The sequence below is a fragment of the Martes martes genome, assembly GCF_963455335.1.
Source record: "Martes martes genome assembly, chromosome: 8".
NCBI classification, from domain to species: Eukaryota; Metazoa; Chordata; class Mammalia; order Carnivora; family Mustelidae; genus Martes; species Martes martes.
In genome coordinates, this window is record NC_137895.1 from 5,841,239 (window position 1) to 5,868,513 (window position 27,275).

At 53.1% G+C, this 27,275-nt stretch overlaps 1 protein-coding gene across 3 annotated transcripts in view; it reads left to right on the forward strand.

Annotated features, from left to right (window-relative positions):
• Positions 1–877: 877 nt before the first annotated feature.
• Positions 878–27,275, forward strand: part of SCUBE1 (signal peptide, CUB domain and EGF like domain containing 1) — a gene marked incomplete at both ends in the record, with an annotated part of 135,585 nt that continues 109,187 nt past the window's right edge. For 2 of the 3 annotated variants that reach the window (XM_080811621.1, XM_080811622.1), the window contains 3 exons: positions 893–980; positions 4,676–4,807; positions 22,436–22,564. In XM_080811621.1, coding sequence (XP_080667747.1) covers positions 893–980; positions 4,676–4,807; positions 22,436–22,564 — 349 coding nt within the window. Of the gene's footprint in view, positions 981–4,675; positions 4,808–22,435; positions 22,565–27,275 lie in introns of all 3 variants that reach the window. The other variant, XM_080811620.1, reaches the window with a different exon arrangement.

Sequence of the window (27,275 nt, forward strand, 5' to 3'; positions counted from 1 at the left end):
CCCCCAGCCCTGAATACTCAGAGCATCCAACTTGGCTGGCTAGGGGGACAGCCCGCAGATGGGGTGCACTGTGGGCCAGGATTGCCTGCAAAGTGGCATTGTCCGTCAGGGAACTTTCTGGATGCGGATCCTGAGGCTGTCCTATGACAAGCACACTTATGAGCCATTGTCCTTTGGGGAGTGGTAAAAAGTTTGTTTTGAAAGTCGATTTTTAATCGAACCTGATTTCTTTCCCTTCTGGCTCATTCACCGCTGCAGTGCCCCCGCTGGGCGCACAGTAGGTTCTCAATAAACACCACCCCGCTGGGTGAGCGCACAATTCTGCTTTCAGCATTCCCATTTCTTCCACTACAAATGGATGCCTCTGGGCCTTTCTCGACCTCTGAGGGCCGCTGGGCAGGCCCCCTCCGCTCCCTAGAGTGTGCGTGCTGGGGAGGTGGGAGTGCTGCCCCCGGAGGGGTTGGTCACCCTCGACGACTTCGACACGGCGGGGTGGGGGTAGGGGCCGGGGAAGGGAGCAGCCTCCGAGCGAGCCCGAGCCCGGCGGAGACTGTGCACCCCGCGGCCACCGGAGCGGATCCCGGCCCCCAACCCACAACCTGCCGCCAGCTCCGAGGGGAGGGGGCGCCCCCGACGCCCGCGCCCGCCCCACCCCCCGCGGCCCGGCGGCCGGCGCCCATTGGCCGGCCGCGCGCAGAGCCCCGCCCCCGGCGGCCGCGGGCCAATGAGCGCACGGCTGTCAGCTCGTCAGCCGCGCCGGCTGGGTGGCTGGGAGCCCGAGCGGTGGCCGAGGAGCCAGCAGCCAGGAGCGCTCGCCGAGCGGCCGGTCGCAGGGGTCCCCGCGCCCCGCACGCCCGCACGCCCGGCCGGCACGGCCAGGCTCGCAGCGAGCATGGGCGCCGCGGCCGTGCGCTGGCACTTGTGCGTGCTGCTCGCCCTGGGCGCGCGCGGGCGGCTGGCGGGGGGCAGCGGGCTCCCAGGTAAGCCCCGAGCGGCCGGGCGGCGGCGCGGGGCGGCGGCGGGGTCCCGGGTGGGCCCCCGCCCCGCGCCGTCGAGGGGGCTGCGGCCCGCGCGGCCCCGCGCCCCGCCCCGCCTCTTTGCAAAGTAACTTCTGGGGCCGACGCGGGACGCCCCCTCCCCGAAGCCCGGCGGCCGGGGGCGGGGGGGCTCCGGGAACCCGGCGGGGCCGCAGCAGGGGCGGGACGGGCTGGGGCCCCCGGGGGAGGGAGTGCGAGGGCGGGAGGACGAAAGAAAGCGCGACGACCGGCGTAGGGGAGCCCCGGCGCTCGGAGCGCAGGCGAGAGGGTGTGGGGACCCCGGAGCCCGACGGGCGCTCCCCCAGGGAAGAGGGGCGTGCGGGCGGAAGGAGGCCCGGAGGGGAGACGGAGAGGAGGGGAGCCGGGGGAAAGGGCTGACCTAGAGAGAAAGGGGATGGGGGGAGGCGGTGGATCGAGGGACGGACGAACAGAAAAAGAGGCACGGAGGGAACACACAAAAGGACACAGAAAGGATCCCAGAGAAAGACAGACACGGAGAGTAGGGAGGAGAACGGGAGACCGGAGGGGAAGGAGGAAACCCAAGGCGGAGAGAAGGAGGCAGATGGGCAGCTGGAAGGGAAAAGACAGATGAAGGGAGATGTGCGGCGCGGACTAAGGGATGGGAAGGAAGAGAGAGGAGCAGAGGTGGAGGCTGAGGGACAGCAGAGAAAGAGACGGGAAGACTGGGGGTGGGGGATAGGGAGGGAGCAAGACCGACGGATGGGAAAGACAGAAGTGGACATGGCTGGAAAGGGATGGGCAGACAGACAGTCAGACAGGACTGGAGGGGCAGAGGGACTGACACAGAGCGAAGGAGATGGATGGGAACCAGAGGGAGGGGAGACGAAGCTTGGGACCGAGGGGAGGAGGCCCAGGAGAGGGAGGCAAGAGGCACTGAAGGAAGAAACGGGATCATCCCGGATCCCAAGCATTTGGGGCATGGTTTGGGCAGGGCAGAGAGGCTAGCAGCGCAGGGGAGGGGGGCAGGATTTCACAGGAGATCCCCAGCACCCCCTCCCTCCCCTCCCACTCTCTTGGTTGTCTGGAAGGGGTGCTCCCACAAAGCGGAAAGCACAGTGTCTCCTCCCACAGCTTGCTTCGGAGGAGTTTCCTCCCTCTCTCCTTGAGGGGTGGGGGGGTACCCTGCCTGCTTCTGCTGTCCTTGGCTTTCTCTGGACACCCCTCCCCCCCAGCTACCATGCTGGGCTCCCCAAAGTCTGTGTTTGGTGGCATAGAAATCTATAAATGGGAGTCGCTCCCTGAGGATGCCGGGCGTTTAAACTCTTCCCGAAGCTGGAGCCCCTGGAGGCTGGGCCCTGCGGCCCTCAGCCCCCACCGTGTCTGTGGGTGTCTCTCTCAGACTTTAGGATCCTTTGCCCTTGTTTGGCTATTCTCACGTGTGCCTCTCTCTACCTCTCTGTCCCTCCTCTGTCTGTCTGTGTGTCCCACCCCCTGAAAGCCTTGTGCTGTGACACAAACCAGTCAAAGCAAGCAGCGGGAGGCCAGGGAAGGGCTGGGCTGCCCTCTGGAGGGAGTCCCCAGCCCTGGGCAGGGAGCAAGGTCAGCCCAGGGGAACAAATGGCCTTGGCTCCTCTCCCTCTCCCCAGCCCCCACCTAAAGACATGTTTAGAAGATGTGTGGGGAGGTATCCCGCCCCCCCCTCAACCCCGCACCAGTCCCATGGCTAAGGTTCATCCATTTCCCTTCCCACGAGGTTACCTGCCTAGGTCAGAGATTAGGGATACGGGGCAAAAGGGGCTCCAGAACCCCAAGCAGTTTCCCTCCCCTCATTCCTCTGCGCTGACCCTTGGGATGTGCATCTGTGGCCCGTTTTCCCTGCTGGTCCTATCTTAGAAGTGGCCCTAGGCCTCCCCACTGGAAGGAGGCAGACTGGCCCTCCCTGGCCTCTGGCTTCCTGCTCTGGAGGCCGTGCTCAGCCTGCATGGGGGTCCCTGTGTTGTCACTCCCCCGGAAGGGGATGTTCTGCTGGTCTGACATTCCCACTGGTCCCTGGCCATTTGGTGGCTGGCTCTGGCCCGTTCCTGGCTCCTGTTCTACCTTCCTTGGAGCAGCTGTAGAGGACAGGTTGCTGACCTGATCAGATACGACCACCCTGAAAAGTGGCACCACCTGCTGGGTGTGCGTGTGTGCGTGTGTTTGTGTGCGTGCGTGCATGTGTGCGTGCATGTGTGTGCATGCGTGTGCGTGCATGTGTAGGGAACTTTTGCTCTTAGGCTTCTTGTTGATGCCGCTCTTCCTTTGGGGGAGGCTGCAGCCCTTAGAGACTTAGAGAGGAACTTTGTTCTTTTAGAGAGACCCCCCCTCCCACAGATTTAGAACCCCGATGCCAGCCAGGGGCGTAATTCAGATTGGACAGTCTTGAGAACCAGACAGTTTAGGGGAAGGCTGGGGTCAGGAAGAGAGGAGGTCTCTCCAGTACTCCCCCAGCCTTGTCCTTGGGTGACTGACTGCCTTTGGAGTAGCTGCTGAGGTCTCCCTGTGCCGCCCTTCTGGGCCCTTCTATCTGTCATCCATCTGTATTTTATTGGTGGCTAGCTGGAAGTAACATGGCCCATAGAAAACTCTGGATCTGAGCTCTAGTCTCTGCCCCTCATGAGCTACTGACCTACAACAGACCTCTCTGGGCCTCAGTTTTCTCATCTGTAACCCAGATTATAACTAAAGTTCTTCTAGCTGTGCTATCCTGTGTCCCAAGGGTCCCTTTCCCTGTTTGAGCTCTGTGCTGTGTGTGTATGTGTGAGAGAGCGAGAGAGAGGTGGGCAGAGTGAGAGAGAGAGAGACAGAAACACAGGATCTATCTTGCTCTACTTCGGCCAGCAGCTATTCCAGACCGAAGGTGTAAGTGCGTGAGTTAGGGTGGGAGGTGGGGAGTGCCAGGAGCCCTCAAAACTGAGACTGAACTTGAGTTTGGAACTTGGGACCTGAGAGCCAGGTCCTAGGTGTCTCAGGTGGAGAGGAGAGAGGATGGGGAGGTCAGAACCACGGGGGAGCTGGGTCAGCCCTGCTGAGGGTGTGGCTCTGTGGTTGGCTGCTGCAGTCTGAGGCCTGGAAACCGGGTGAAGAACCTTCGATTTCCACAGCCCTGGGGCTGAGCGGGGTGAGATCACCCACCCTGGGCCTCCTGGCTTGGCCGCTGCTCCGGGCTCCATTCTAGACTTGGTTTCCCGCCCCTGCCCCGCCCCCACCGTAACCCAAAGGGGATAGATTTAAATTCCTCCAAGGCCCTTCTGGCTCTGAATTCTAGAATAAGGAGAGTGGAGGAGGGTTGGTGCTTGTGGGGAGAGCGAGACACACAGAAAGGCTTTCCTGGCGGTGCTCCTAAGCCTCGGTTTTGTCATCTCTCCCACGGGAGTAATGGATCGACTTGATAGGACCGTCGCGAAAATTAAATGGGAGGCCACATTCAGGTGACATTGTGCCTGGCACAGAGTAGCTGCCCCCAGAATGCTACCAGTCACCACTCATCACGCGGGTTGTCGTGTGATGGCTATTACTGTTAATTACCCCAGCGATCAATGGAAGGTAGGAGGCAGAAGGAGCTCCCTGCCCCCCAGCCACCATCGCCTGCCCCTTCGACCGGACCACATCTCACCAGTTGTTTCCCCCACCCAACCCAGGGCCAGTCGACGTGGACGAGTGCTCGGAGGGCACGGATGACTGCCACATCGATGCCATCTGCCAGAACACACCCAAGTCCTACAAATGTCTCTGCAAGCCGGGCTACAAAGGGGAAGGCAGGCAGTGTGAAGGTGAGCCCAGCCTGGCCCTTCTGGACAGACCCCAGGGCCGCCACGGCCGCCGTATGTGGCCGATGCCCACCCCGTGGCGTGCCAGCAGCACAGGCCTCATTTGGCCATGGGAGGGAGCCGGGGGCTTCTTGGGAAGCTAAGCTGCTTCCCTGGAGGGAGGAATCTGGAGTCACGGGGTGCTTGACTCACCCAGGAATTGAAACTTTTGTTTTATTTTAAATGAGATGAAGTGTTGACTGGCACGTTCATCCTTCTTGTCTCTGACTGGATATGTGTAGGGTAAAGGCCTGGGGTAACCCTCCCCCAGGTCCCTAACTTCGAAACCACCCACCCCACCCCATGTGGCTGTAGCTTCCCCAAAGGACCTGCTTAGTAGCCAGCCGCAGCTTTCGTGGGCTGGCTCAGGTATGAGAGCTTGGGCGAAGACATACATCTGTGCCATGTCCGTCTGTCTGTCTGTCCAGCCTTTCTTCCCTGCACCTGGGATTTGGGTTTGACTATCTGGTGCTGGAAACTCCCTCCCTGGCAAGCTGAAAGTCAGAGAGAGAGGCGCAGCCTTGGCTGTCCTTGAAAGCAGGACGCCCCAGACTGGATGGAACTCATGGGAGCATCTGTCAGGGAGGGGCTGTGCGGCCGTTCCGTGTTGTTCTGGGAAAGCCCATCATCAGGGAGCTGGAAGCCGCTCTCTCCGCGTCCCGCATGCATACCCGGCTGAGAATCGTTGCTCCCAATCTTCCCTGTCTGTCCCCACTTTGCAGACGAGGAAAGACTGAGGCCCCGAGAGAAACAAGCCCCCTGGTCCCACAGGGCATGGCGAGTACTGAACCCCAGCACCCTGGACTCCCCCTCCATGGCTCTCTAGCTTCTCGTTTGCTTCTCCCCATGCCCTGCCAGCTTACTTTCTCAAAGCACGAAATTCATATTAGGAAAGCGACCCATGAGAGTATGATGGGGGCCCGTTCCTTCTCTTTCAAGCTTTGCAGGAGCTGGCGCTTTGTGGGAGATGCAGATATGCCTCCTTGGAACGCTGACATGATTCATCCATCTCACTTGCCGGGTGTCTCTTAGGGCTGCGTGCTGGGCAGTTGGCAATGGTCTGGATCGTGCCTGGTTTGGCCACATCTCTAGCCTTGATTGGGGCCCAGAAGCCTGAGTGGGGAGCTGGCGCATACCCACGGACCTCTGGAAGGAGGCCCGGCTGGAGTCGGATAGACCAGGTCATGAGCAAAGAGCCTGGTGGCACGGGCTGGCCCCCCTGCTGGCAGGGCCTGGAGGTTCCAAGTGGCACACGTGAGGCTCTAACATGACCGTTTTCTGACTCTCTGCTCCCTGCTCCAAGCCCAGTGCTCTGGCAAGGGAGGGCCAAGGGCAGCCCTCTATCTCTGCTCGTTTAAGCCACTGACCCAGCCTGTTCCTCTTCCAGCCCAGCTCCTTAGGGTCCTTTCCTGCTGTCCCCAGACCTGGAAGCCCACACTTTCCCTTCTCCCTGTTTCCCTGACGTCCTCCAGAGTCCAGCTTTAGCTCTCCGCTCTGCCTGAGCCCAGGCTGGGGGTTAGACTCGCTGGCTCAGGGTAAGAATGAGAGAGAAGGAGGCTTGTGAATGTGCCTCTGCAAATGCCAGGGGCCTCCATGTCTTGCCAGTCTGGCTCTGGCTTCTGCCCCTCACTTCCTGAAACCCCAAATGGCCCTCGTGTCCTGGCCACACACCCACACGCCAGGCGGCTCCGTGTTTCTGAGCCTCAGCACAGGTCTTCCCCTTACCAGGAGCTCCTTTTCTACTCCTTGTGTCCTGGCCAATTCCTAATCAGGCTTTAGATTTGCCTCCTCTGGGAAGCCTTCCTTGATACCTCTGCTTCTACACAGTTACACACACACACACACACACACACACACACACACAGCCACATTAAGTGCTTTTCTCCATCATAGCACTTCTATTATTTTTTTTTTTTTAAGATTTCTTTTTTTCTTTGGGGGAAGTAGAGGGAGTAAGAATGTCAAGCAGACTCCATGCTGAGCACAGAGCCAGACGGCGGCGGCGGGGGGGGTGGGGAGCGATCTCATGACCCCGAGATTATGACCTGAGCTGAAACCAAGAGTCAGACACTTAACCGACAGTGCCACCCCGTGCCCGCCTCAGAGCACTTCTGCCTTTGGATATAATTACGTGTCTTGTTCTCCCGCTGAACGGTGAGCCCATTTGAGGGCTGGCAATGGGCTCAGCGTTGAGGCCCACCACACAGCAGCTGTCCAGCTTGGGCTCACAGTGAGCCCCCAGACTACCTTTCAGGCCTGTCCCCATCTTCCCCACTCTGGGGGGCAGAGCCTGGCATGAGCATGGGTGTGCAGAAAATGTTTAGTCTGAGTCGGCTCTCTCATGCCCAGACTGGAGTTCCCAGGAGGTGAGGAGTCACATAGATAGAAACTGCCCACAGAGGGGCTGAGCGGGCGGCAGGGAAGGGGGTGTGCTGGGGCCGTGGGAGGACTCACTCTCATCACAGTGTCCTCTCCACCCTGTCTAATGGCAGAGGAAAGCAAGAACGGGCCCAGCCTCTGGGTGGGAATCTGGGTTGCAGCCCACCTCTGACGTGAAAGTCTAGGTGGTCATTTGCCCTCCCGAGCCTCAGTTTCTCCTTTGGTTGTATGGGCCAAAAATACCCCTCACCATAAGCCTTCCTGAAGATGGTATGAAATGCTGGGCGGTGAACCCCAGGCCTGCCCATCACGGTGCCCGGCTCGCGATAGGCACTCAGGGTAGAGCATGCGCTAGGTACACAGATGACGGTGCTGTTGTTGTCACTGTCACCCTCTGTGTCTTCTGTTCTCACCACCTCTCACTGTGGCTGCGGGCTGGGAGAGGTGGTGTGAACAGACTCATTTAATGATGGCTTCAATGGTGAAGACCTTTGAAAACGGTTCCGTGTAGCCCACCTCGGGTGATAATGACAGTGTGACCTGGCCCTTCTCCTCGAGGAGCTCTGGATCTGGGTCAGGCTGCATGAGCTGAAATTACACATCCGTAGAAATTCTTAATCAACAGGGTCCTATGGGTGGTAAGTCGGTACCTGTGGAGTTGCCCTGTTAACAGTATGGAGACTGGGGTGTCTGGGGGTGGGGGAGCCTCAGTCGTTAAGCATCTGCCTACGGGTGAGGTCATGATCCCAGGGTCCTGGGAACAAGCCCCACATTGGGTTCCCTGCTGAGCAGGGAGCCTGCTTCTCCCTCTGCCCCACTCACTACTCGTGTTCTCTCTCCCTCTCTCTCTGAAATAAAGTATAAAATAAAATCTTTAAAAAAAGAAAAGTATGGAGACTAGTGGTCAAGAACAAAGAGGCCAAATGGTTTTGGCCACTCACTCCCCATACCTTCTGTGAGGGTTTCTGGGGACCTAAGTGGACACTATTCCACTGGCACTGAGGTTTTTCTCACCCCTAAGGATAGGCATCAGTTGAATTAATGGAGCCCACTGGAGTGTTCCCCCATGGGTCATCAGATCCCCCACCAGCTCCCCCAGGAGGACCATGCAGAGATTTCTGGAGGCTTTGAAATCTGGAGGGGCTGGCAGGTCACGTGCAGTGGTAGCCTGAGGGAGCTTGGAGGTTGTCCAGATGTTCATTCACCTCCTTGGTTTATAGATGGGAAAATGAAGGCCTGAGGAGGCGGGGATCTTGTCTGAGTTGGGACCAGAGCCCAGGTCTGGTAGACCCGGTTCTCATACTGCTGCCTGTGGCTCTCTGCTCTGGGAAGTGGGATAGATGGTCAGTAGGCCATTGGGCACAGTGATCAAAGCATGGACTCTGGACCCAGATGTCTTGGGTTCACATCCTGCCCATGTAGACTGCACAGGTTACTCGACTCTGTTTGTCTATATAGTAGAGATAACAATAATATCTACTTCACAGAGATAGGGTAAGAATTAGGTGGGGTAACATGCATAAAGCGTTTGAACATAGCCTGGTACTTAGGACACACTGCGTGAGCTTTACCTGCTGTTCCTATGATGATGGTGGTCAAGGTGGTGGTGACAATGGTGACGATAGTGATGATGGTGATGGTGGTGGTGATGATGGTGGTGATGATGGTGTTGGTTGTGATGATAGTGATGATGTTGATGGTGATGATGGTGATGGTGGTGATGATGGTGATGGTGGTGATGGTGATGGTGAAGATGATGATGATGGTGATGACATGATGGTGGTAGTGATGATGATGGTGGTGATGGTGATGATGGTGGTGGTGATGATGATGGTGTTGGTGGTGATGATGGTGATGGTGATGATGATGATGATGGTGGTGATGGTGATGATGGTGGTGGTGGTGATGATGTGATGGTGGTGATGATGATGATGGTGATGATGATGATGGTGATGGTGGTGATGATGGTGGTGATGGTGATGATATGATGGTGATGATGATGATGGTGATGACATGATGGTGGTAGTGATGATGGTGGTGGTGATGATGATGATGGTGGGGATGGTGATGATGGTGATGGTGGTGATGGTGATGATGTGATGGTGGTGATGGTGATGGTGATGGTGGTGATGGTGATGGTGGCAATGATGGTGGTGGTGATGATAATGATGGCGATGTTGAGGATGAGAAGGAGGATGTTGGCGACTTTGTTGGTGATGACAGTGGTAATAATGATGGTGGTGATGATGATGGTGGCAATGATGGTGATATTGATCGTTGTCATCATGTTGATGTTGATGTTTGTGATAATGTTGGTCATAATGTTGTTCAATATATGAAAAGGGGTAAAACTTTGTCTTTTTCCAACAGTTGCCGGGATCTAAAATGGCTAGGAAATGGGAATGGGGTGTTCTGGCTCATGGACTATTCAGATAAACCATACGCATATGTCCATATCCCCATAGAGATGTACAGACACATTGGCCACTCACAAATGACCATTCACCGAAAATGCACGATAAAAATTACAAGTGACAGAAGGCCTTCCTTTGCTCCATGAAACCTACTGCTGGGCTGGCAAAGAGGCTGCCCCATTCTGCCAGAGCAGACACCAGTAATCGATCACAGCCCCCTCCAGGCAGCAATTTCCACCTTAGAGGAAACCCATTTCCCTCCCTAGGCCCTTTCATCCCAGGTGCTGAACCAGTATGGGGCCGTGCAGAGGCTGGGGTTGGAGTCTTGGGGGAGTGAGCACCCCATCCCGCAAATCTGATAGACTTTGCCATTCACTGTGATAAGCACAGAGGACAGATTCTCCACAAAGTGTGCTCAGAGAACATGGCTTCCACGAGCTCACTAGTTCTTCATGGGAAATGGACCCAGGTTATGGGAACCCCTGCGAGGGGCCAGCTGAGCCTCTCATACCCTTAACTGCTTCACCCCGAAGCTGCCGCTGGTTATGAAAACCCCTTCAGCAAAGCCAACAGCTTAGGCAACCTGTCCCCCTCCCCAAGTCCAAGGACAGTTTCTCATCACTGTTTCAAGGCCATCTTGCCACGTGGCCAGTGCGTGTGTGACGATGACCAGGCTTCCACACAGGGGGCTTGCCGTCGCCAGCTGAGGTGCCTCGGAGGGTTCCGAAAGGCTCCAGGCAAGGCTGAGGAAAAATCCATGTTTTCTTGATGATTTGTGTCTTGAAAGAACCTGAAGTAACTCCAGGTACGCTCATGGACGTGTATGGTTAGAAGGGACTGGAAGGGGCGTCCAGGGGAGCCCCCATGCTCTACAGATGACCAGCGCTCTCCGTCGCCCTCCCCGTCCCACACACCCCTCCGCTTGTGTCCATGCGTCTCTGCATTTATGTTTCCCTGTGTCTCCTCCCGCAATGTGGGCTCTGCAAGGACAGCGTCTGTGACATGTTCTGCTCCATCCCCTGGAAGCCAGTGCTGGGCCTGGCCCAGAATTTGGAAAGCATCTGTTGAGCGAGAGGGTGGAGGGTGAGTTTCAGCAGTTACTTCTTCCAGGAAGCCTTCCGTGCTGCCCATGTTAGCTGCGAGCATCCCTCCTTCAGAGCGCCTGTGACACTGGGTTGCAGTGACCCATGTGACTTCATTTAGGGCTGGGTCCAGGGCAAGCATCAGTGGATAGTGAGTGATCATTATAAATCCCAGGGACACCAGGAAAAGTCTCGCAGAGCCTCCAGCTTCTGGAGGGTTTTATAGGTGAGGAAGCTGAGGCCTGACAAGGGAAGGGGTTAGTGTGAGGACATCTGGTGTAGGCCAGTGGCAGGTGAGGTTGGGGTACTTGGACCCAGGGAGGTCAGTCTCTGGCCAGGTCATCCTGCTGAGAAGCTGCAGGGCCTAGAGCCAACCCTAGGCACCCATGGGGTCCTGGCCATGGGACAGGCCCCCAGCAGCCTGTCTGAACAAAGTGGGAAGAGTTCCTTAGCTCTGGAGTCAGAAGAGACTGCAGAGACCATTTCCTTCATTCATATCGCCCCCTTGCCGCCACCAGCTTGTCTGAGCCAGGCTCTTGTGAATGCGAGTGGCTGGAAGCACACGGCCCATCCATGTAGCTGAGAGAGGACATTCCTCAGGCTGAGCCCGGCACTCAGCTAACGCTGTCATTCTCAGCCTTTCCCTCCCTGACCACACCACAGCATCACTCATTTTTCGATTCCTCAAACTTGCCAGCTCCTTCCTACCTCAGGACCTTTGCACATTCTATTTCCCTGCTCTTTTCAATAAGCTAAGCCTATGCATCCCCCAGCTCACCATACCCCTATGCTGGCCTCCTGGTCTGAATTAGTCAGGCCTGTTTTTGCTCCTTTGGCTGAGGGGGCAGGCCAGGGGCGAGGAGGGGGCATTTCATCCCTTTTAAATGCTTCAACTCATTTAACCTTAATTGCTTTGTTTTCATAGACATTTGCTAAGGAAAAGGACCAAATTATAGCTTGAATTGGGTCTTACTAATCTTAATTAAAAGCTCTCGTTTATAATCAGGACCAGGCCCCAAACGAGGAGCAAACCGCCCTCAAATGGCTTGTTTAAATAACTAAGACCCTCTTGATAATCACTGTTTAGTCTGAACCAGCAGTGCACATCACCCCTTCTATGTGTACTTAATTTTTTAGACTTATTTATTCAAGTCGTTTATTCCACTTGCAAGTTCCAACTCGGGCCTTTTCCAGAATGCTATAATTAAAACTCTTGGGGGAAATAACCTTTTGTTTTGGCCACAGAATATCAAATGTATTATTATTTTCCCCTTTTTTTATGCAAAGGGGAAAAAATGACAACCTGTGGGCATGAGGGATCACAAAATTAGCATGTATGTAATGAGTGTAAATAGCCACTTCCTGAATTTTATATCCCCACCGCCTCCTTGTCAGTCACTGAAGTCAGGTAGATTACAGGGCATGGTATTAGGCATTTTAACGAAACTCCTAATAACAAACCCGGTGATCTGTTTAGTTTAAGATCAGAAACTAAAAAAAAAAAAAAAAAAAAAAAACACACACAAAAAACTTGAAACCAATTGGCCTTTTTAGGGAATAACCTCTATGACCTTACTAAATCACTTTCCTCATCATTATTGCACACTTTATTGAAACTCCAGATAAAAATCTGCTTTTTGGGAGGCCAGGGAAGGCAGTAGGAGGTGGGCTGCGGGGGTGGGGGGAGGAGGGGAAATTCTTCTTCAAGTCTTAAAACGTGCAATTATACATGCTAACGTGTGAGCCCCACTGAAGATGAAAGCCCTCCGGCCCAGCAGACCAGCAGGCAGGAAGAAGTCAAATGTGACTTAAAATTCCAAGTTGCTGTCAGCTAGCAATTAGATGGCATTGCTTCCAAGGGGGCCCTGTTCTGTGGCAGAGATTGGGCTTGGAATTTTCCTTTTCAGAAGGAAAAATGAAAATGTCATGCCACTGGTGTTTAAGCATTGGAGGCAAGTTCCCCTCCCCGAGCCTCAGTGTATCCATCTGTAAAATGCATCTGCTGGGCAAGATGCAGCTTAACACTGAGAATGTTCGCTGAGCACCTACTCTGTGCCAGGCTTGGTGCCGAGGCCAAGACATGTTTTCCTGACCTCACTGGTCCGTGGGAGAGTCGGGACTGGGAAAGACGTGAACGTAAGCCAGTGTGGGAAGTGCAGCCGTGAGAACGCAGACCAGACTGGGGGCAAAGAAGAGAGAGCACGGATCTCTGCCTTGGGAGGGAAAAACTGGAGAGGCTCCCCGGAGAGGCGTTGGTCAGGAAAGCAGACGTTCATTCCAGCTCTGATGGTCTGGGAAGCCATCTGCGGATGGATGCAGAGGCCTTTTTTGGGCTCCGCTGACTCAGTAAGTCCAGTAAGGGACTGAACCTTCCAGAGGCCTGGTTCCTGATCCAGCCGGTCAGAACAATGGCACCTGCCTGGTAGGGGTGCATTTGAGCAGAGGTGGGAGGAGGAGGGAGCGTGTGTGGAAGACAGACCCCGGGGCCTGCAGGCGGCGTTTTCCTTTTCGTCTAAATCCCCATTTCTCCTAGGGTTAGAGGGTCTCTCCCCTGCCCCCCACCCCTGCAGCCCCAGCCTCTGCCCCGGGCGGCAGGCCCCTCTCTGCCCCTTCCTCTGGGCTCTCTCTCCTCCTCTTGGCCGCTTCTTATTACAGTGGCTGTATTTGTTTTTCCATCTGAGGAATGCTAACCAGAAAAAACCATTATTTCTAAGAAAATAAACTACGGGCCTGTCGGCCTTTGGGATGCTACTGAAAGGGATGGCAGCCTTCCCCCAAGGCCTTGAGACAAAGAGGGCCAGAGGGCTTGTGTGTGCGGGCAAGGTCACGGGGCCTCGGAGGGGCTCCGAGGGGGTCCTCCAGATGGGCCAGGACTGCAGTCCTGGGAGGAGAGAGTTTAAGAGCACAGCCAGCCAGCCAGCTTGGACTCTGGCCTGGCTAATAACAGCTCTGGTATCGATCACTCCCCACTCCCTTCCAGGGCTCCAGGATGTACTCCTTTCTCCGGGAACCACCCTCCTCCTGTCTGGACCTCCTGCCCCTTGTGCCAGGGGGAGTAGAGCTAGGCGTAGGTCTGTGAGAATTGGGTGCAAGCCTGGTGTGACCTGGGGGGGGGGGGTCTGTGGGCCTCTTGGGCCCTAGCAGTCTGACTGCAGAGTTCAGGGCCAGAGCTAGGAGATCACAGATCCCTTTGGTCCCCCATGAACCCACCCCCTGGTGGGCACCTCCTTCTTCAGCATCCTCCTTGCCGTGATGGTGCCTAATGCTGGCTTAGTCTCTGGGGGTGGCAGATGGACTCAGGCTGGACTGTTAGTCTCCTGTCCCTTCCCACTGGCAGCCCCATAGATAGGACTGGGCCTGGCTGGTGTGTTGGCAGAGGAAGCTCTCCTTAGATGAATTTGTCTGCGTCTGGGTCCTGGTCCCCCATCATGCCGACAGCTCCTTGTGGCCAGGGTCTGACCTGGGGTTGGGGGGCCAGCCTGGAGAAGGTGTTGGTACAGGAGGGAAGAAGACAGGGAGGCGGCTTGATCCTCAGCAAGGACTAGGGGCCCTGACTTCCTGGGTCACGGAGACGGGTGATTCTCCAGAGGACTGCGTCAAGGCTAGGAGGGCAGAGTCTGGAACCAGCCTGCCCGAGCTCCAGTATCGGCTTCGCCTCTTACTAGCTGGGTGATCTCTGAGCTCTCTGAGGGTCAGCTTCTATTTCTGTGGTAAGGGAACTTCAGCCTTCTTGCTTGGGCTATGGTGAGGGGTAAGGCACTTGCAGCTGAGTTGGTGCCTGGCGGGGAGTTGCCACTGCTTTGCCGTGTGTTGGAGAGAAACTGCACGGGGCATTTGGAGAGAGAAAGAAGGAGAGCCGACTGCACAGGGCCAGCTCAGGTCGGCCTGAGGCCTGAGCCCACGGGGCGGCCCCGGAGGGTTGAGCCTTGGGTTCAAGTTGCTGTCTGCCCCTGACTTGCTGATAAGCTTAGAGCCTCAGTGTCTCTCTCTGGGCTCGGTTTCCCCTTATAAAATCCGGTGGGGACATCGGAGAAGCTCTTGGGGGGTACCGGCTTACCCATTCTGAGTGGCGGCTCAGGCTTTCCGGCAGCTACGCGTGTCTGAGCGTCCTCCTGTTGCATTCACAGGTGGTTGGGCCTGGGCAGCAGCCCCTCGGAGCTTGCGGTTTGAGGGGCTTGGGGGGCTTAGGGATTTAGGCTTCTCCCCTGTCTTTTGCTAAGGGGACAAGAGAATGGCCATGCCTATAATTGGCAGAGGGGAGGGGTGGGGGCCTCAACTCTGAGTCGGCAGCCTGGGACACCTCCTCACTTCCATCTAGAACATTCTGCCAGATCAGCTTTCCTTTGACCAGATTGCTTTGAGGTCCTTGAGGCTTGATGTCAGAGTCTGGGAACAGCTCCCCCAGTGAAAGGTTCCGGGCCTTTTTGAGGGAGAAAGGGAATAATCAACTTGTCCTTGTCCTTTGGTTTGGTGGGAAAATTCCACCTGGGGCTTGAGAGCTGCACACCCACCATGAGACCACACCATGCAGGTGCACTTGAGGTCAATTCAGAATAAGCATCCTGTGTTGTCCCTGCAGCCAGGCACAGCGCCAGGGACCCAGCCAGTGCAACAGATAGCATTGATGACATTAAGTTTTTAAAAATTGTAAACATCTGGGGCGCCTGGGTGGCTCAGTCGGTGAAGCGGCCGACTCTTGATTTTGGCTCAGTTTGTGATCTCAGGGTCATGAGATTGAGCCCCGTGTCAGGCTCCGCACTGGGTGTGGAGCCTGCTTAAGATTCTTTCTCTCTCCCTCTCCCACCCCCTGCTTCTGCACACTCATGCTCTCTCTTTTTCTCTTAAAAAAAAAAATATATATATATATATGTGTGTGTGTACATATATGTACATATATATAGTAACCTTATTGAGATATAATTCACATACCATGCAATTCACTCATTGAAAGTGCACAGTTCAGTGACTTCTAGTACATTTACAGATGTGTACCCATCACCATGGTCAATTTTAGAAACTTTTTATTATCCCAAAAAGAAACCTGCACCCCTTCGCCATCGCTCCCCAGCTCCCCAGCCCAAGAAAACCACTCATCTATTTTCTGTCTTGACAGATTTGCTTTTTCTGGAGACTTCATATAAATGGAATCTTACAATATGTGGTCCTTTGTGACTAAGACAGCATTAACTTGGAAGTCCGGTGTCCTGACCCCCTTTCTGGTTCCACCTGTCTTAGCTGTGTGATCTCTGGGTCTTGGTCTCCCTTGCCATGAAATAAAGATGCTGGTATGCACTGCTCAGGGTGGTCACGGGCGAGGGGCCAGCATACCGTCTACATGTGGGTGGAGGGGGGTCGGTCGATGGAGGCTTATTCATTTGTCCAGTGCGGAGTACACTCTGGTTGAGCACATTCTGCTCCTTCTAAAGCTCACACTGAACAGAACACAGTTGTTGCCCCCGTGGAACTCACAGCCCCAAAAGACAGGTACACAGCAAGCAAGAGTAGTGGCGGGGTCCATTCATGGGGCTCTGGGGTCCAGAGGACGAGGAGGAGTCACGTCTGCCAGGGAATTGGCACAGGTAGCAGGTAGGAGACGATGCTGGGGCTCAGCCTGCAGATGGACAGAGGTGTCTGTGAAGAGGAAGGAGCCCCAGGCGAGGGCACGGTGTGAGCAGAAGTGTGGTGGCCCCTGGGGGAGGTCAGCAAGCCGCTCGGACCCCATGGTCGTTGGGGATCACGAGGTAGGCAGTGGGGAGGGCCTTCCCACCCTCTGGCTGAGCCATGGTCATTGTGCGCAGTGAGGAATGAAAAAGTATATAGATGTGTGTTGGTTTTGCGTGACCTTTGACCTTTCCCATAATTAACTGCTGGGCCCACTTCTGGCATTGTCTCTGCAGAAGGGAAACCTGCCAGGGGTCCACAGAGAGCCGCGTCTCATTACTCAATCATTACAAACCCAGAGCTTAACCCTGTGCCACCGGAGACAGGAGGCTTAATCCTTCCTGCTAGGCGGCCCCGCGAAACTACCTTCCCCCGAGCGTAATTAGCCAACAAACCGGATTAAGATTTATTCACCAATAAGGACTCAACTTCCTAAGCCATACATCTCTCCCAGAATGGTTGCCTGATCTGAGGAGTGCATGGTTTTTCCTAAAGCCTCCAGACAAAGAAGAGAGGCTAGCGCCCAGCCAGGGAAGGGGCCTTTGCGAGAGCACTTGGTCTCCACTGTCTTCAAGGAATGTCAAGAAAAATGCCAATTTCAAGGGGACATGAGAAGAGGTTTTTCAGTAATGATCTCTGAAAGCGGAGAGCAGGGAGCTTTAAAAAAAATCCTCACTTTGAGAACTTTTGCAGTCAGTCCTGATTTTTAGGAAAAGGCTCTGAAATAGTATGAAGACGAAACGAGAAGGAGCACATTGCAATGTAATCTTTTAGAACCCAGGCACCACAGAATAAATATATATTTTATGGCACAACAAGAATCAATTTTGAATTAAATGGGAAAAAAAAGGGCTAAACTCAATCCATTCGCATTCCAAACCGCTACTGTTGGCACACAACCACAGCTGTGCGATCGCGTGTGCATGCTGCCCTTAATACAGGAAAAATGACACTGTGTGCTTTTAAAAATCCCATAATGAGCCGCTCCTGTGTTGCTTTTCTCTGCTCTGTGAGATGTTGGAAGCTGTTTTCTGTTGAGTATGAAAATATAACAACAACAACAAAAAAATCCAAGCTTGAGAAGGAGCCTGGATGGCTAGGGTAAGCTGCTGGACTTGTCATCCCCAGCACTCGGGTCCCTGTCACCATCCCTCAACCTCAGGGCAGGTATACACCTTGGGAATAAAAAACAATGAGGCGCATGATGTCTCCTTCCCACTTTCCTCCTTAATAACTTTTTGGACCTGACGCCCTTTTAGAAAGTGTTCATCTCATGCACGCTGAGGATATGGCTCCAACAGGTATAGAATCTGCCTTCGAACACCGCCACTGGCTCGGGGCCAGGAGACTAGGTGCTCAGCCATGCGTGCTTCAGCCTTTGTATCAGCAAAATGGGAATCATTAACACCAGGCTCTTACACAGCTTCCTCCCTCCGATCTCTGCCGTGGTCATCACGTGGCCGTCTTCCTTCTGTGCCTTTCGCCATGGTGTTCTCTCTGTCCCAACATCCTCTCTGTGTGTATCCAAATTTCCCTCTTCTTATAAGGACACCAAGCATTAGATTAGGGCCCACCCTACTGCATGACCTCACCATAACTTGCTTACATCTGCGAAGATCCCATTTCCAAATCAGGTCACGTTCACAATACTGGGGGTTAGGGCACGAGTACATATCTGGGAATGACACAATTCAGCCACAATAGTCCTTCAAGAATAAACATCCAGAGAGCTTGGCTCTGTCCTCCTCCATTCCTTCACCCTCTCCCTACCCCATTCGCCTGTTCCTCATTCTCTGGCTTTAACAGTCCTTAAAAAGTGGTCCGAGCCTCCTGGGCATCTTGGAGGCCTGTGGGCCCTCCCCCAGGCCTGGTGGCTCATGAACACATCTTTTAACAGAAATAAATCCGCTCGCTTTGGCAGAGACTTTTATGGGTTGATTTGTTTGTGTGTTTATTTCTAGTTAAAGGAGGAAGCTCACATGATTAAAAAAAATTTCAACACACAGATGCAAAATTCAGGGGAGGGGGGTTAGTTCTGAGCAGATGCTGCAGGCTGGTCTAGGAAGCCTGTGGTAGCACATCAGGTCTGGGGGTTGGAGAGGAACTGATGGTTCTAAGAGATGCTTGGATCTGGGGGAAATCCTTTGGAGATAAGTTAAAGGAAGAGGTCTGAGCAGTGAACATTCCTTCACTCTACTGCCTACTGGCATCTGTTGTGGCCCATACTATAGGGTGTCACGGGAAGGAAAAGGCTAGAGTTGTTTTATTGATTATTCAGCAATATCTTTATAATGCCTTCTGGGTATGGTGACCAAATAGGTTGTTATTTTGAGAGTGAAAAGTGTGCTGTCAATAATGACACCCGGACAACAGCATAAAGTGGAAATGTGCCACGCAGATCGGGGCATATGATTATCCTAACCAGGGGAAGAGACATTTTTCTTAGACCTCACCACCATTCAAACCAGTTTAATTGCATTTTATGGATGTGGCAACTCTGTGTTTCCTCTTTGCTTTGGTTTCCGGGCAGCTTAGAGCCATATTTGTGGCCAACTTTTTGAAATTGTGCTAGAATTACCAAGTGTATTTGTATACTTTCACCAGTTTTCTCTTATTCTTCAACCCTCATTTCTTTTTCTTCTTCCCACCATCTTTATTTTTAAATCTAATTGTGTGTATTTTGTAAGATGTTTAGATGGATCATGTTTGAAGAAGTCGATGGGTGGATGAATCCATATGTAAATGAATGGATGGGTGAGTGGATGGATAGACAGATGGCGAGTGGGTAGGGGTGTGTGTGTGTGTGTAGATGGGTGGGCGTTTGGACCGATGAATAGATGGGTGGGTGTTTAGACGTTTGGATGGATGGATGAGTGAATGGATGGATGTTTAGATGTTTAGACGAATGAAAAGATGAGTGTGTCTGGCCATATATATAGATGGGTGGATGCATATTTGATACATGGGTAGATATCTGGCTGGATAAATGGACCAGTGAATGATGGGTGATTGGATAAATGGAAGGATAGTCAGCTGATTGGATATTTAGATAAATAGATTTTAGCATGAACAGACAAATGGAAGGATGAATGGATAAATGGGTGCTTGGAGCATTAGATAATACTTCCTCAACACACAGCATAGATGTACCAAGGGTATAATAATGTGTATATAGTAATTTGCCAATGCCTGGCATGTCATGGGTGTTCTAACTTACTAGAAAGGAAACAGGTTTTTGAGACTGAAAGACCTCTGTTCTGGCCCTTGCCCTACCGTTTACTATATGACCTTGAGCAATTACCTCTCCTCTCTGCACCTTAGTTTGCTCACCCATAAAATGAAGTTAAAATACCCACTCCAGAGGGTTGCTATGAAAATTAAGTGACCTGGTGTGTGTTTTCAGTAAATATCTGCATAATTCCTTTGGAGCTACAACTTGAGAGCAAGAGAGAATTCTTTTACCCAAGCATGAAGTAAAAGTGCTTCCCCTCAGTCTCACTGATCCAACCTAAGTCGTGTGCCCAGCCTGGGATGAAGAGCTGCTGCTACATATACTGTTTGTGTTAAACAACCAGGCTGCAACCCCAGAGTTGGGACCAGGCCATTTTCTCCTGAGCCACCTGTTTACATGAAGAAACGAGGGAGGGAATGGTCTGGGGCTGCTGGTTGAGAATGGATGAGAGATGATGGCCATGATGAGCAGGTGGTGGAATGGGTGCCCAGTGGACAGGCTGCAACCATGTTAACGCTGTAGAAAAACCATGCTTTGGTAGCTGATTCCATGTCTGTGGAGAGGTGGAAGGATAACAATATTCACAGGGACAAGGAACCCAAGTCAAGTGCAGGTTGATGAATTAAAGTCAGGCCATGTTGCCTTTGGAGTGTCTGGGAGATTCGGGGGTGGGAGGTGGGAAGCAGTCAGATTGGTTTATCTGGGGCTTTGGCAAAAAGGTCAGGGCTGCAGAGAATGAGAAGTAATCAATAGCTCAGTCTTCATACGCTTGTGTGCCCTTGCAAACATAAAATCTTATATCCCCCTTCGATGTTATTTAAAATGTCTGGGGCTCCTGGGTGGCTCCGTCGTTAAGTGTCTGCCTTTGGCTCAGATCATGATCCCAGCATCCTGGGATCCAGCCGACCTCCGGCTCGGCCTCCGGCTCCCTGCTCCACGGGAAGCCTGCTTCTCCCTCTCTGACTCCGCCTGCTTGTGTTCCCTTTCTCGCTGTCTCTCTTTGTCAAATAAATAAAATCTTTTAAAAATGATAAAATGACGATAAAAAAATAAAAAATAAAATGTCTGAATGTATTAAATGTGATTAAAAACCATTCAAAGGACTTGCAGAGCTGAGCCAGCTTCCCAGCTGATGCTGATGGCCGCTGCAGTTGGGCTGGGTGGAAGCTTCTGTCTCTTTCCTTTGGAGATTCAGGCTACTTTGTTTTCCACTTGTCGTGGCCGGAGGGGTGGGCATAAGAAGGGGACTGCACAGCCCAGGCTCTGTTTTCTGGCATTTTCGTGCTGCCCTTTTCACTGAAGTTATCCCCTCTACTGGCAGGCAGATATATGAACAGTGCTTGGTCACCTCTGGAGTTAGGGAGCTCACTACCTCCCGAGAGAGCAGTTTTCCAATGGACATTCCTACCTGCGACTCGAATTGGCCCCCCATGGCTTTTCTCCACTGCGTGTAGCTCTGTCCTCAGGACCAGCATGGAGGGAGCTTGCAGCTGGGTGTCTCTCTGTGCCAGCTCCTCGGGCCTTTAAGGGAGCAGCAGCCAGGCTTGCCTTCAGGGCCCTCTCTTCTTCCGGCCAGCGCTCATGGCTGGAACAGGGCTTCAAACCTCCCTCTTTGACCCTGGAGGGGAGGGACGGGTTGTTCCTGTGAGGCACTTCCGGTTGTGCTCAGTTCGACACGTCCGGTTCCGCCGAGTACGATACTTCCGGTTCCCCCAGGAGGGCACTTCCGCTTCCTCTTCGCAGCCTCCACGGGTTTTCTGTGGAGGTCAGGGCCGGTGTGTGCTGAGACAACAAGCCCCGGGAGCGGTTGGGCCGGGATTACCGAGGTCCGCAGGCAAAGCTGGTGGTTCTCCTTGGGCCTCGGCGCCCCTGGCTCGCTGCTGTCAGAGATGGGGCAGCTTGGGCCCCCAGGAGCTCCCAAGCCAGACTGTCTCACTCGAATCCCACTCGTACCACTTCCCAGGTGTGTGACCTTTGGGCGGGGGTCTGGCCTCCCTGGGCCCGGCTCTCTTCAGTGCCCGTGTAAAGTTGGAGGGAGGATGACGGTGCCCACCTCCCTGAGCTCCTGCGGGGTGTGAGGAGGGAATGACAGTGGGGGTTGCCTGGGACTTGGGTATAGAAGCCGCTCGTTGGGCGTCGTGCGTTCTTGTTACTCTCCGAGGTCTCCAGTTCTCTGGAGCTCCAGAACTGATAGCCCTCTAAGCCCTGATGGGAAGTGTTGAAAAAAGACTCAAGACAGCAAAAAGAGTGACCTTTACAAAGGCTACTGGCCATTGTTCAGAGACAGAAGCCTTTGTTACAACAAGGATTCTGGAGCCCTAGAAATGCAGGCTTCAGGCGCGGCTGTGGAAGGAAACTGTTTGGGCGGAGTCTATGCATTTCTCTCTCGTTCCAGAGGTTACATTTCTCGGTGGCGTGCAAGGTTAATTTTATTCAGTACTCTGCACTGCACAAAATCACGAGCTCTCCATCTCTGGGAGGCTTTCACATAAGCTGAAGAGAGCCAGTTTCAGGGGTTTTTAGACAGGGTCCCCGCATGCTGTTGTCTAGAGGCTTTTGAGGGAGACAGAGCTGGGGGTGAATTCTTGCCGAATTCACTGTGGTGAGGGCATCCCGTGCTGCCCCGGGGGGAGGGGGCCGGCTTTAGTGCAGAGCCAGGCTCTTCATCTTTGCCATCTTTGGGGCCCCAGCGCCCAGCAAGGACTTTAGCGGATACCTACTGAGTCATCCCCGAACTGTTCACACCCTGGTGGCTTCAGTGGTAGCGGGGAGAGGGGACCCCCAGGCCCTTTCTCTGAACGCTCTCCCGGCCCTCATTTTGCAGACATCGACGAGTGTGAGAATGACTACTACAACGGGGGCTGCGTGCACGAGTGCATCAACATCCCAGGGAACTACAGGTGCACCTGCTTTGATGGCTTCATGCTGGCCCATGATGGACACAACTGCCTGGGTGAGTGACACGGCCGTGCCCGGCTCGCTAAGCACGCCCTGCCGGTCCCTCAGCTCCAGCCTACAGTGCTGGGGGTGGTGGGAAGGCTCACCCTCCTCTGGTTCCTTGTGTTACTTTGCTGGGGCCTCCGGCACACAACGGCACAGATTGGTCGGCTTCCACAACAGGAATTTATTTTCTTACAGTTCTGGAGGCTAGAAGGCCAAGGGCCAGATGTTGGCAGGTGTAGTTTTTCTGAGGCCTCTCTCCTTGGCTCACAGATGGCCACCCTCTTGCTATGTGTTCACATAGTACTCCAATCTGGGCGTACCTGGAGCTGGTTTATCATGTGCTCTCTTTTTCTTTCTGCCTCTCTGTGTGTGTCCTCATCTCCTTTTCTTATAAGGACACCAGTCTTATTGGAGTGGGGCCCCTCCTAACAACCCATTTTTAACCCAGTTACCACTTGAAAGGCCCTGTGTCCAGGTAATTCACGTTCTGAGGTCCTGGGGTCACAAGGATTCTCATCTACCTCTAGATTCTTATGGCTCAAGTACATAGATTTAAGCCAGTTGTATGGAATTTAGAAGAGTAACATAAGCTTTGCTGGATTGAATTGGGAACATGCAGGAGAAGAAGGAGAGAAATTAGAAAGCAGCATTGTTGTGCTGGTGTGTCTCCTCGCAGCCCTCCCTGCCCCCAGATGTGGTTTCCTGTGGGGGCAGTCAGTGGCCCCCATCACATGCGCCCCCAGATATCCTCCACCCCAGCCCCACCCCGGCCCCTGTTATCACCATTTTGCCAGCTGTCTCATAGTGTGAGAAGTGACTAGTGAGCCGGAGCTGCTGTAACAATGTGACAAACTCAGTGGCCCAAACAACAGACACTTATTCTCTCCCAGGCTGGAGGCAAGACGTCTGTAGTCAAGCTGTCTGCAGGGTTGGTTCCTTCGGAGGGCTTCCAGGGAGGATCTGCTCCGGGCCTCTCACCTGGCTTCTACTAGCGTCCAGCATTCTGTGCTTGTAGATCATTGTCTCCCCGTGCTTCTACATGGCCTTTGCTCCGTGCACATCTGTCTCTATGTCCCAATTCCCCTCTTCTAGAAGGACACAGTCCTAGGCTTGTGACCTCTCTGCAAAGACCCTATCTCGGACAGAGGTTACAGGTTCACAGACACTGGTTTTTAGGACTTCAGCATCTTAGGGGGGACATAATTCGTAACAGAGATGGTTTGCCATCTGCAGCCGGAGGACCATCTCATGGCAGAGAGCATGGGGTCTCGAAGCAGTTGTGCCTGTCCCCTAGGCCCTCCTCTGCTGCTGGATGCTGAGTGACACAGGTCCCAGCAGCTAGAACCAAGGAGGTAAGACCATGGACTGGGCAGGAGCGTGGCTGTGGATACCTTATTCTTGTCTCAGAGTCTCAGTCCCTTGTTGGTAAAGGAAGAGGATGAAGAGCTGCTTCGTCCTGGGCTCTCGTGAGCAGTGACTGAGACAGTGTCCTGCTGCCGAGAGGCGTGCCTGGCCCGGCATTCCCCTGCTAGGAGCCGTCACTCCGGTCACAACCTCTGAGCCTGCTTCCCTGCTGGAAAGCGGGATGACGATGCTGCCTACTTCACCAGGCTGTGCGCGAGGACAAAGTGACACGGCGAGGTGAAGTGACTGGCATTTACCGGGCACAAATCATCAACAAACAGGCATTACTGTTACTCTGGGTGACTCAGCCTCCCTTTTGTGGTTGGACATTTAAATTGTCTGTTTATGTTTTTGTTTTATTCCTACCCTCAGAATCCCAAGGTGTGATTCCTGGCATAAATTTATTTTTTCTTAATTTCCTAATTGTTTCCTCTAACCTTTCTTCCCAGAAATGGAATGACTAGGTCAGAGGGTCATTGGGATGTTTTTATGGCTTTCGGTGTGGTACTTCGTGAAGGGGCTCGGCGGACCTCACCTGTGCCAGCTGGCCTGTGGGTGCTTGGCATGGCAAGTGTGGCGTCCCGAGTACTCTGGAACCCGTCCTCCCAGTGGTGTATTAGCTGTAGATTTCCCTGCCTGGTTTTGTTTAGCGAATGTTGGCTCTCAGACAGACTTGTCATGGGAAACAGATCTGTGAACATGTAATTATACCCAAAATAAGGGCTGAAATGGAGGTCTGGACAGCAGGCTGTGGGATCCCTGAGGGTTCTGTGAAGAGACGCCCCTGCACTGGGTGAGGTTGGGGCTGGAAATGGAGTGGCTCCCCAGGGGGCTTCAAAGAGGAGGTGGCATGGAACAGATTCTGCGAAGGTTGGGGAACAGCTGGCTGGGACGAGGGCACGCCTGTGCAGAGAGCCGCAGGGGGCTCCTGGGAGCTGGGCTCAGGGCGGGTGGCAGGAGTGCCAGGAGGCTACAGCGGTGGGCTCGGCATTTGGTTAGATTGTAAAGATTGGGGCTGTGCCGTAGGACCTTTATTGTGCCAGACACCAAGTAAGTATGGTCCGAGCGTTATCTTGTTTAATTCTCCCAAAGCGTGAGCCCTGAGTTTTACCAATTTTGCCACTGTTTCAGATGACAGCAGGAGTTCACTTCAGTAACTGATTAGTCTGGGAAGGCAGAGCTGATATCCCCATGAGACAACAGGCAGTAGCACCCAGTGGTCCAGGTGACAGGCCTTGGGAACTGCCCATTCTGGGCTCAGATCCTGGCTCTGCCAGTTGCCAGCTGTGTGCCGTTTGGCCAGTCACTTCACCTCCATGCCTCAGTTTCCTCACCTGTAAAATGGAATTCAGAGTCCCTATCTCGTGAGGATTGAATGAGATCTTGGCTACAGAACATCTGGAGAAAGCCTGGCATCGAGCACTCATAGTGTTATGGGCTTCAAGCCTGCTCACCAGCTTTCAGTAAGAAATGCATTGGGGTGGGCCTGTGAAGGCCAAAGCCAGCCATCTGCACTTCCTGGACTGTGTCTGACCCATGGGACTCCCTTTCTCGTCCTAGCACTCTTACCTGTGGAGGACCACCTGTTCCCAAATACCCTTGTTCTGGACGATGGCAGGTATACCCAGTGCCTCCCGACTAACGGCAGAGTCTGGGTGGGTTTATTTTTCTTTTTACAATAGATTCTTTTCCACTGATTCATTTAAAGAACTGGGTAAGACTTCCCCAGCCCCCCGCTCCGCGCACAGATTGCAACTTCACACGGCTCTAACTCACACATACGGCAACCGAGAAAAGGCTTTCTCTGTTGCTCCTTTGCTTTTAGCTGAGGGCAGAACCTTCCCGACAGACGTGGTTTTGTTTGGGCTTTTTCCTTCTCAAGACAAAACTAGCTCTAGAGAAGTCAGACCTTGGTTCCAACCATCTCCATCCCACGCTAACTACGTGACCTCCCAGAGCCTCACATCCCTCCTCCATAACAGGTGGTGAGAGATGCAGTGCCTGATACAGCATCAGGATAAGTGTTGGCAGAAACCTAGAATGATGGAAGAGGAAGCCAGGCTTGGAGTTTGAACATTTAGTCTCAAGTTCTGGCACCACCTCATGAGTCAGTGGTTTGGGACTACTTCCTCAAACCCTCCAAGCAGGTTCCCCTAACTACAACATGGGTCAGTAATCCTGGTCTCAGAGGGGCACCGTGATGGTTAAATAAAAAAGCAGGTCTGGAGAGCTGCATGTACAGATGTCACATTTTGCACAGGTGCTGGATACTGTCATCATGTTGTCATGGAGGTTTCAAGCAGGCAGCCTGCCATCCTCCTCCAGCCTGCAGACACGTTTGTCCTCCCGGTGTTTTTGTAATCATCACTGTCGCTGTCATTTCATTGAATGATTTGTCAACATTTAAAAATCTAGGGATGTCACAGAACAGATCACATTCTAGGCCACAAGGCAGCCTCAACAAATTCTAATAAAGATCAAAGACATACACGCATCTTTTCTGACCACAATGCTATGAAACTAGAAGTCAACCCCAAAAGACCACAAATACATGGAGATTAAATAAAATGCTACTACACAATGAATGGGTCACCCAGAAAATAAACAGAGAAATAAAAAAGTACATGGAAACAGGTGAATGAAAACACAATGGTTCAAAGTCTCTGGGATACAACCAAAGCAGTTCTAAGAGGGAATTTTATAGCACTACCTGTCTCCCTCAAGAAGCAAGAAAAATCTCAAATAAATAACCTAACCTTATACTTAAAAGAGCGAGGAAAAGGACAGCAAACAAAACCCAAAACCAGCAGAAGGAAGGAAATAATAAAGACTAAAGCAGAAATAAATAAAAACAAAGAAACAAACAAAACCTATAGAATGGATCAATGAAAGCAGGAGCTAGTTCTTTGAAAACATAATAAAATTGATAAACCTATAGCCAGACTTATCAAAAAAAGGAGAAAGGACTCAAATAAATGAAATCATATATGAGAGAAGAGAAATAATAACACATACCACAGAATACAAACAATTATAAGAGAATAGTATGAAAACTGATATGTCAACAAATGGATAACCTGGAAGAAATGGACAAATTCCCAGAAACATATAAATTACCAAAACTGAAACAAGAAGAAATAGAAAATGTGAACAGACCCACTACCAGCAATGAAATTGAATCAGTAATCAAAAAACCACCAACAGGGGCGCCTGGGTGGCTCAGTGGGTTAAGCCTCTGCCTTCGGCTCAGGTCATGATCTCAGGGTCCTGGGATTGAGCCCCGCATCGGGCTCTCTGCTCGGCAGGAAGCCTGTTTC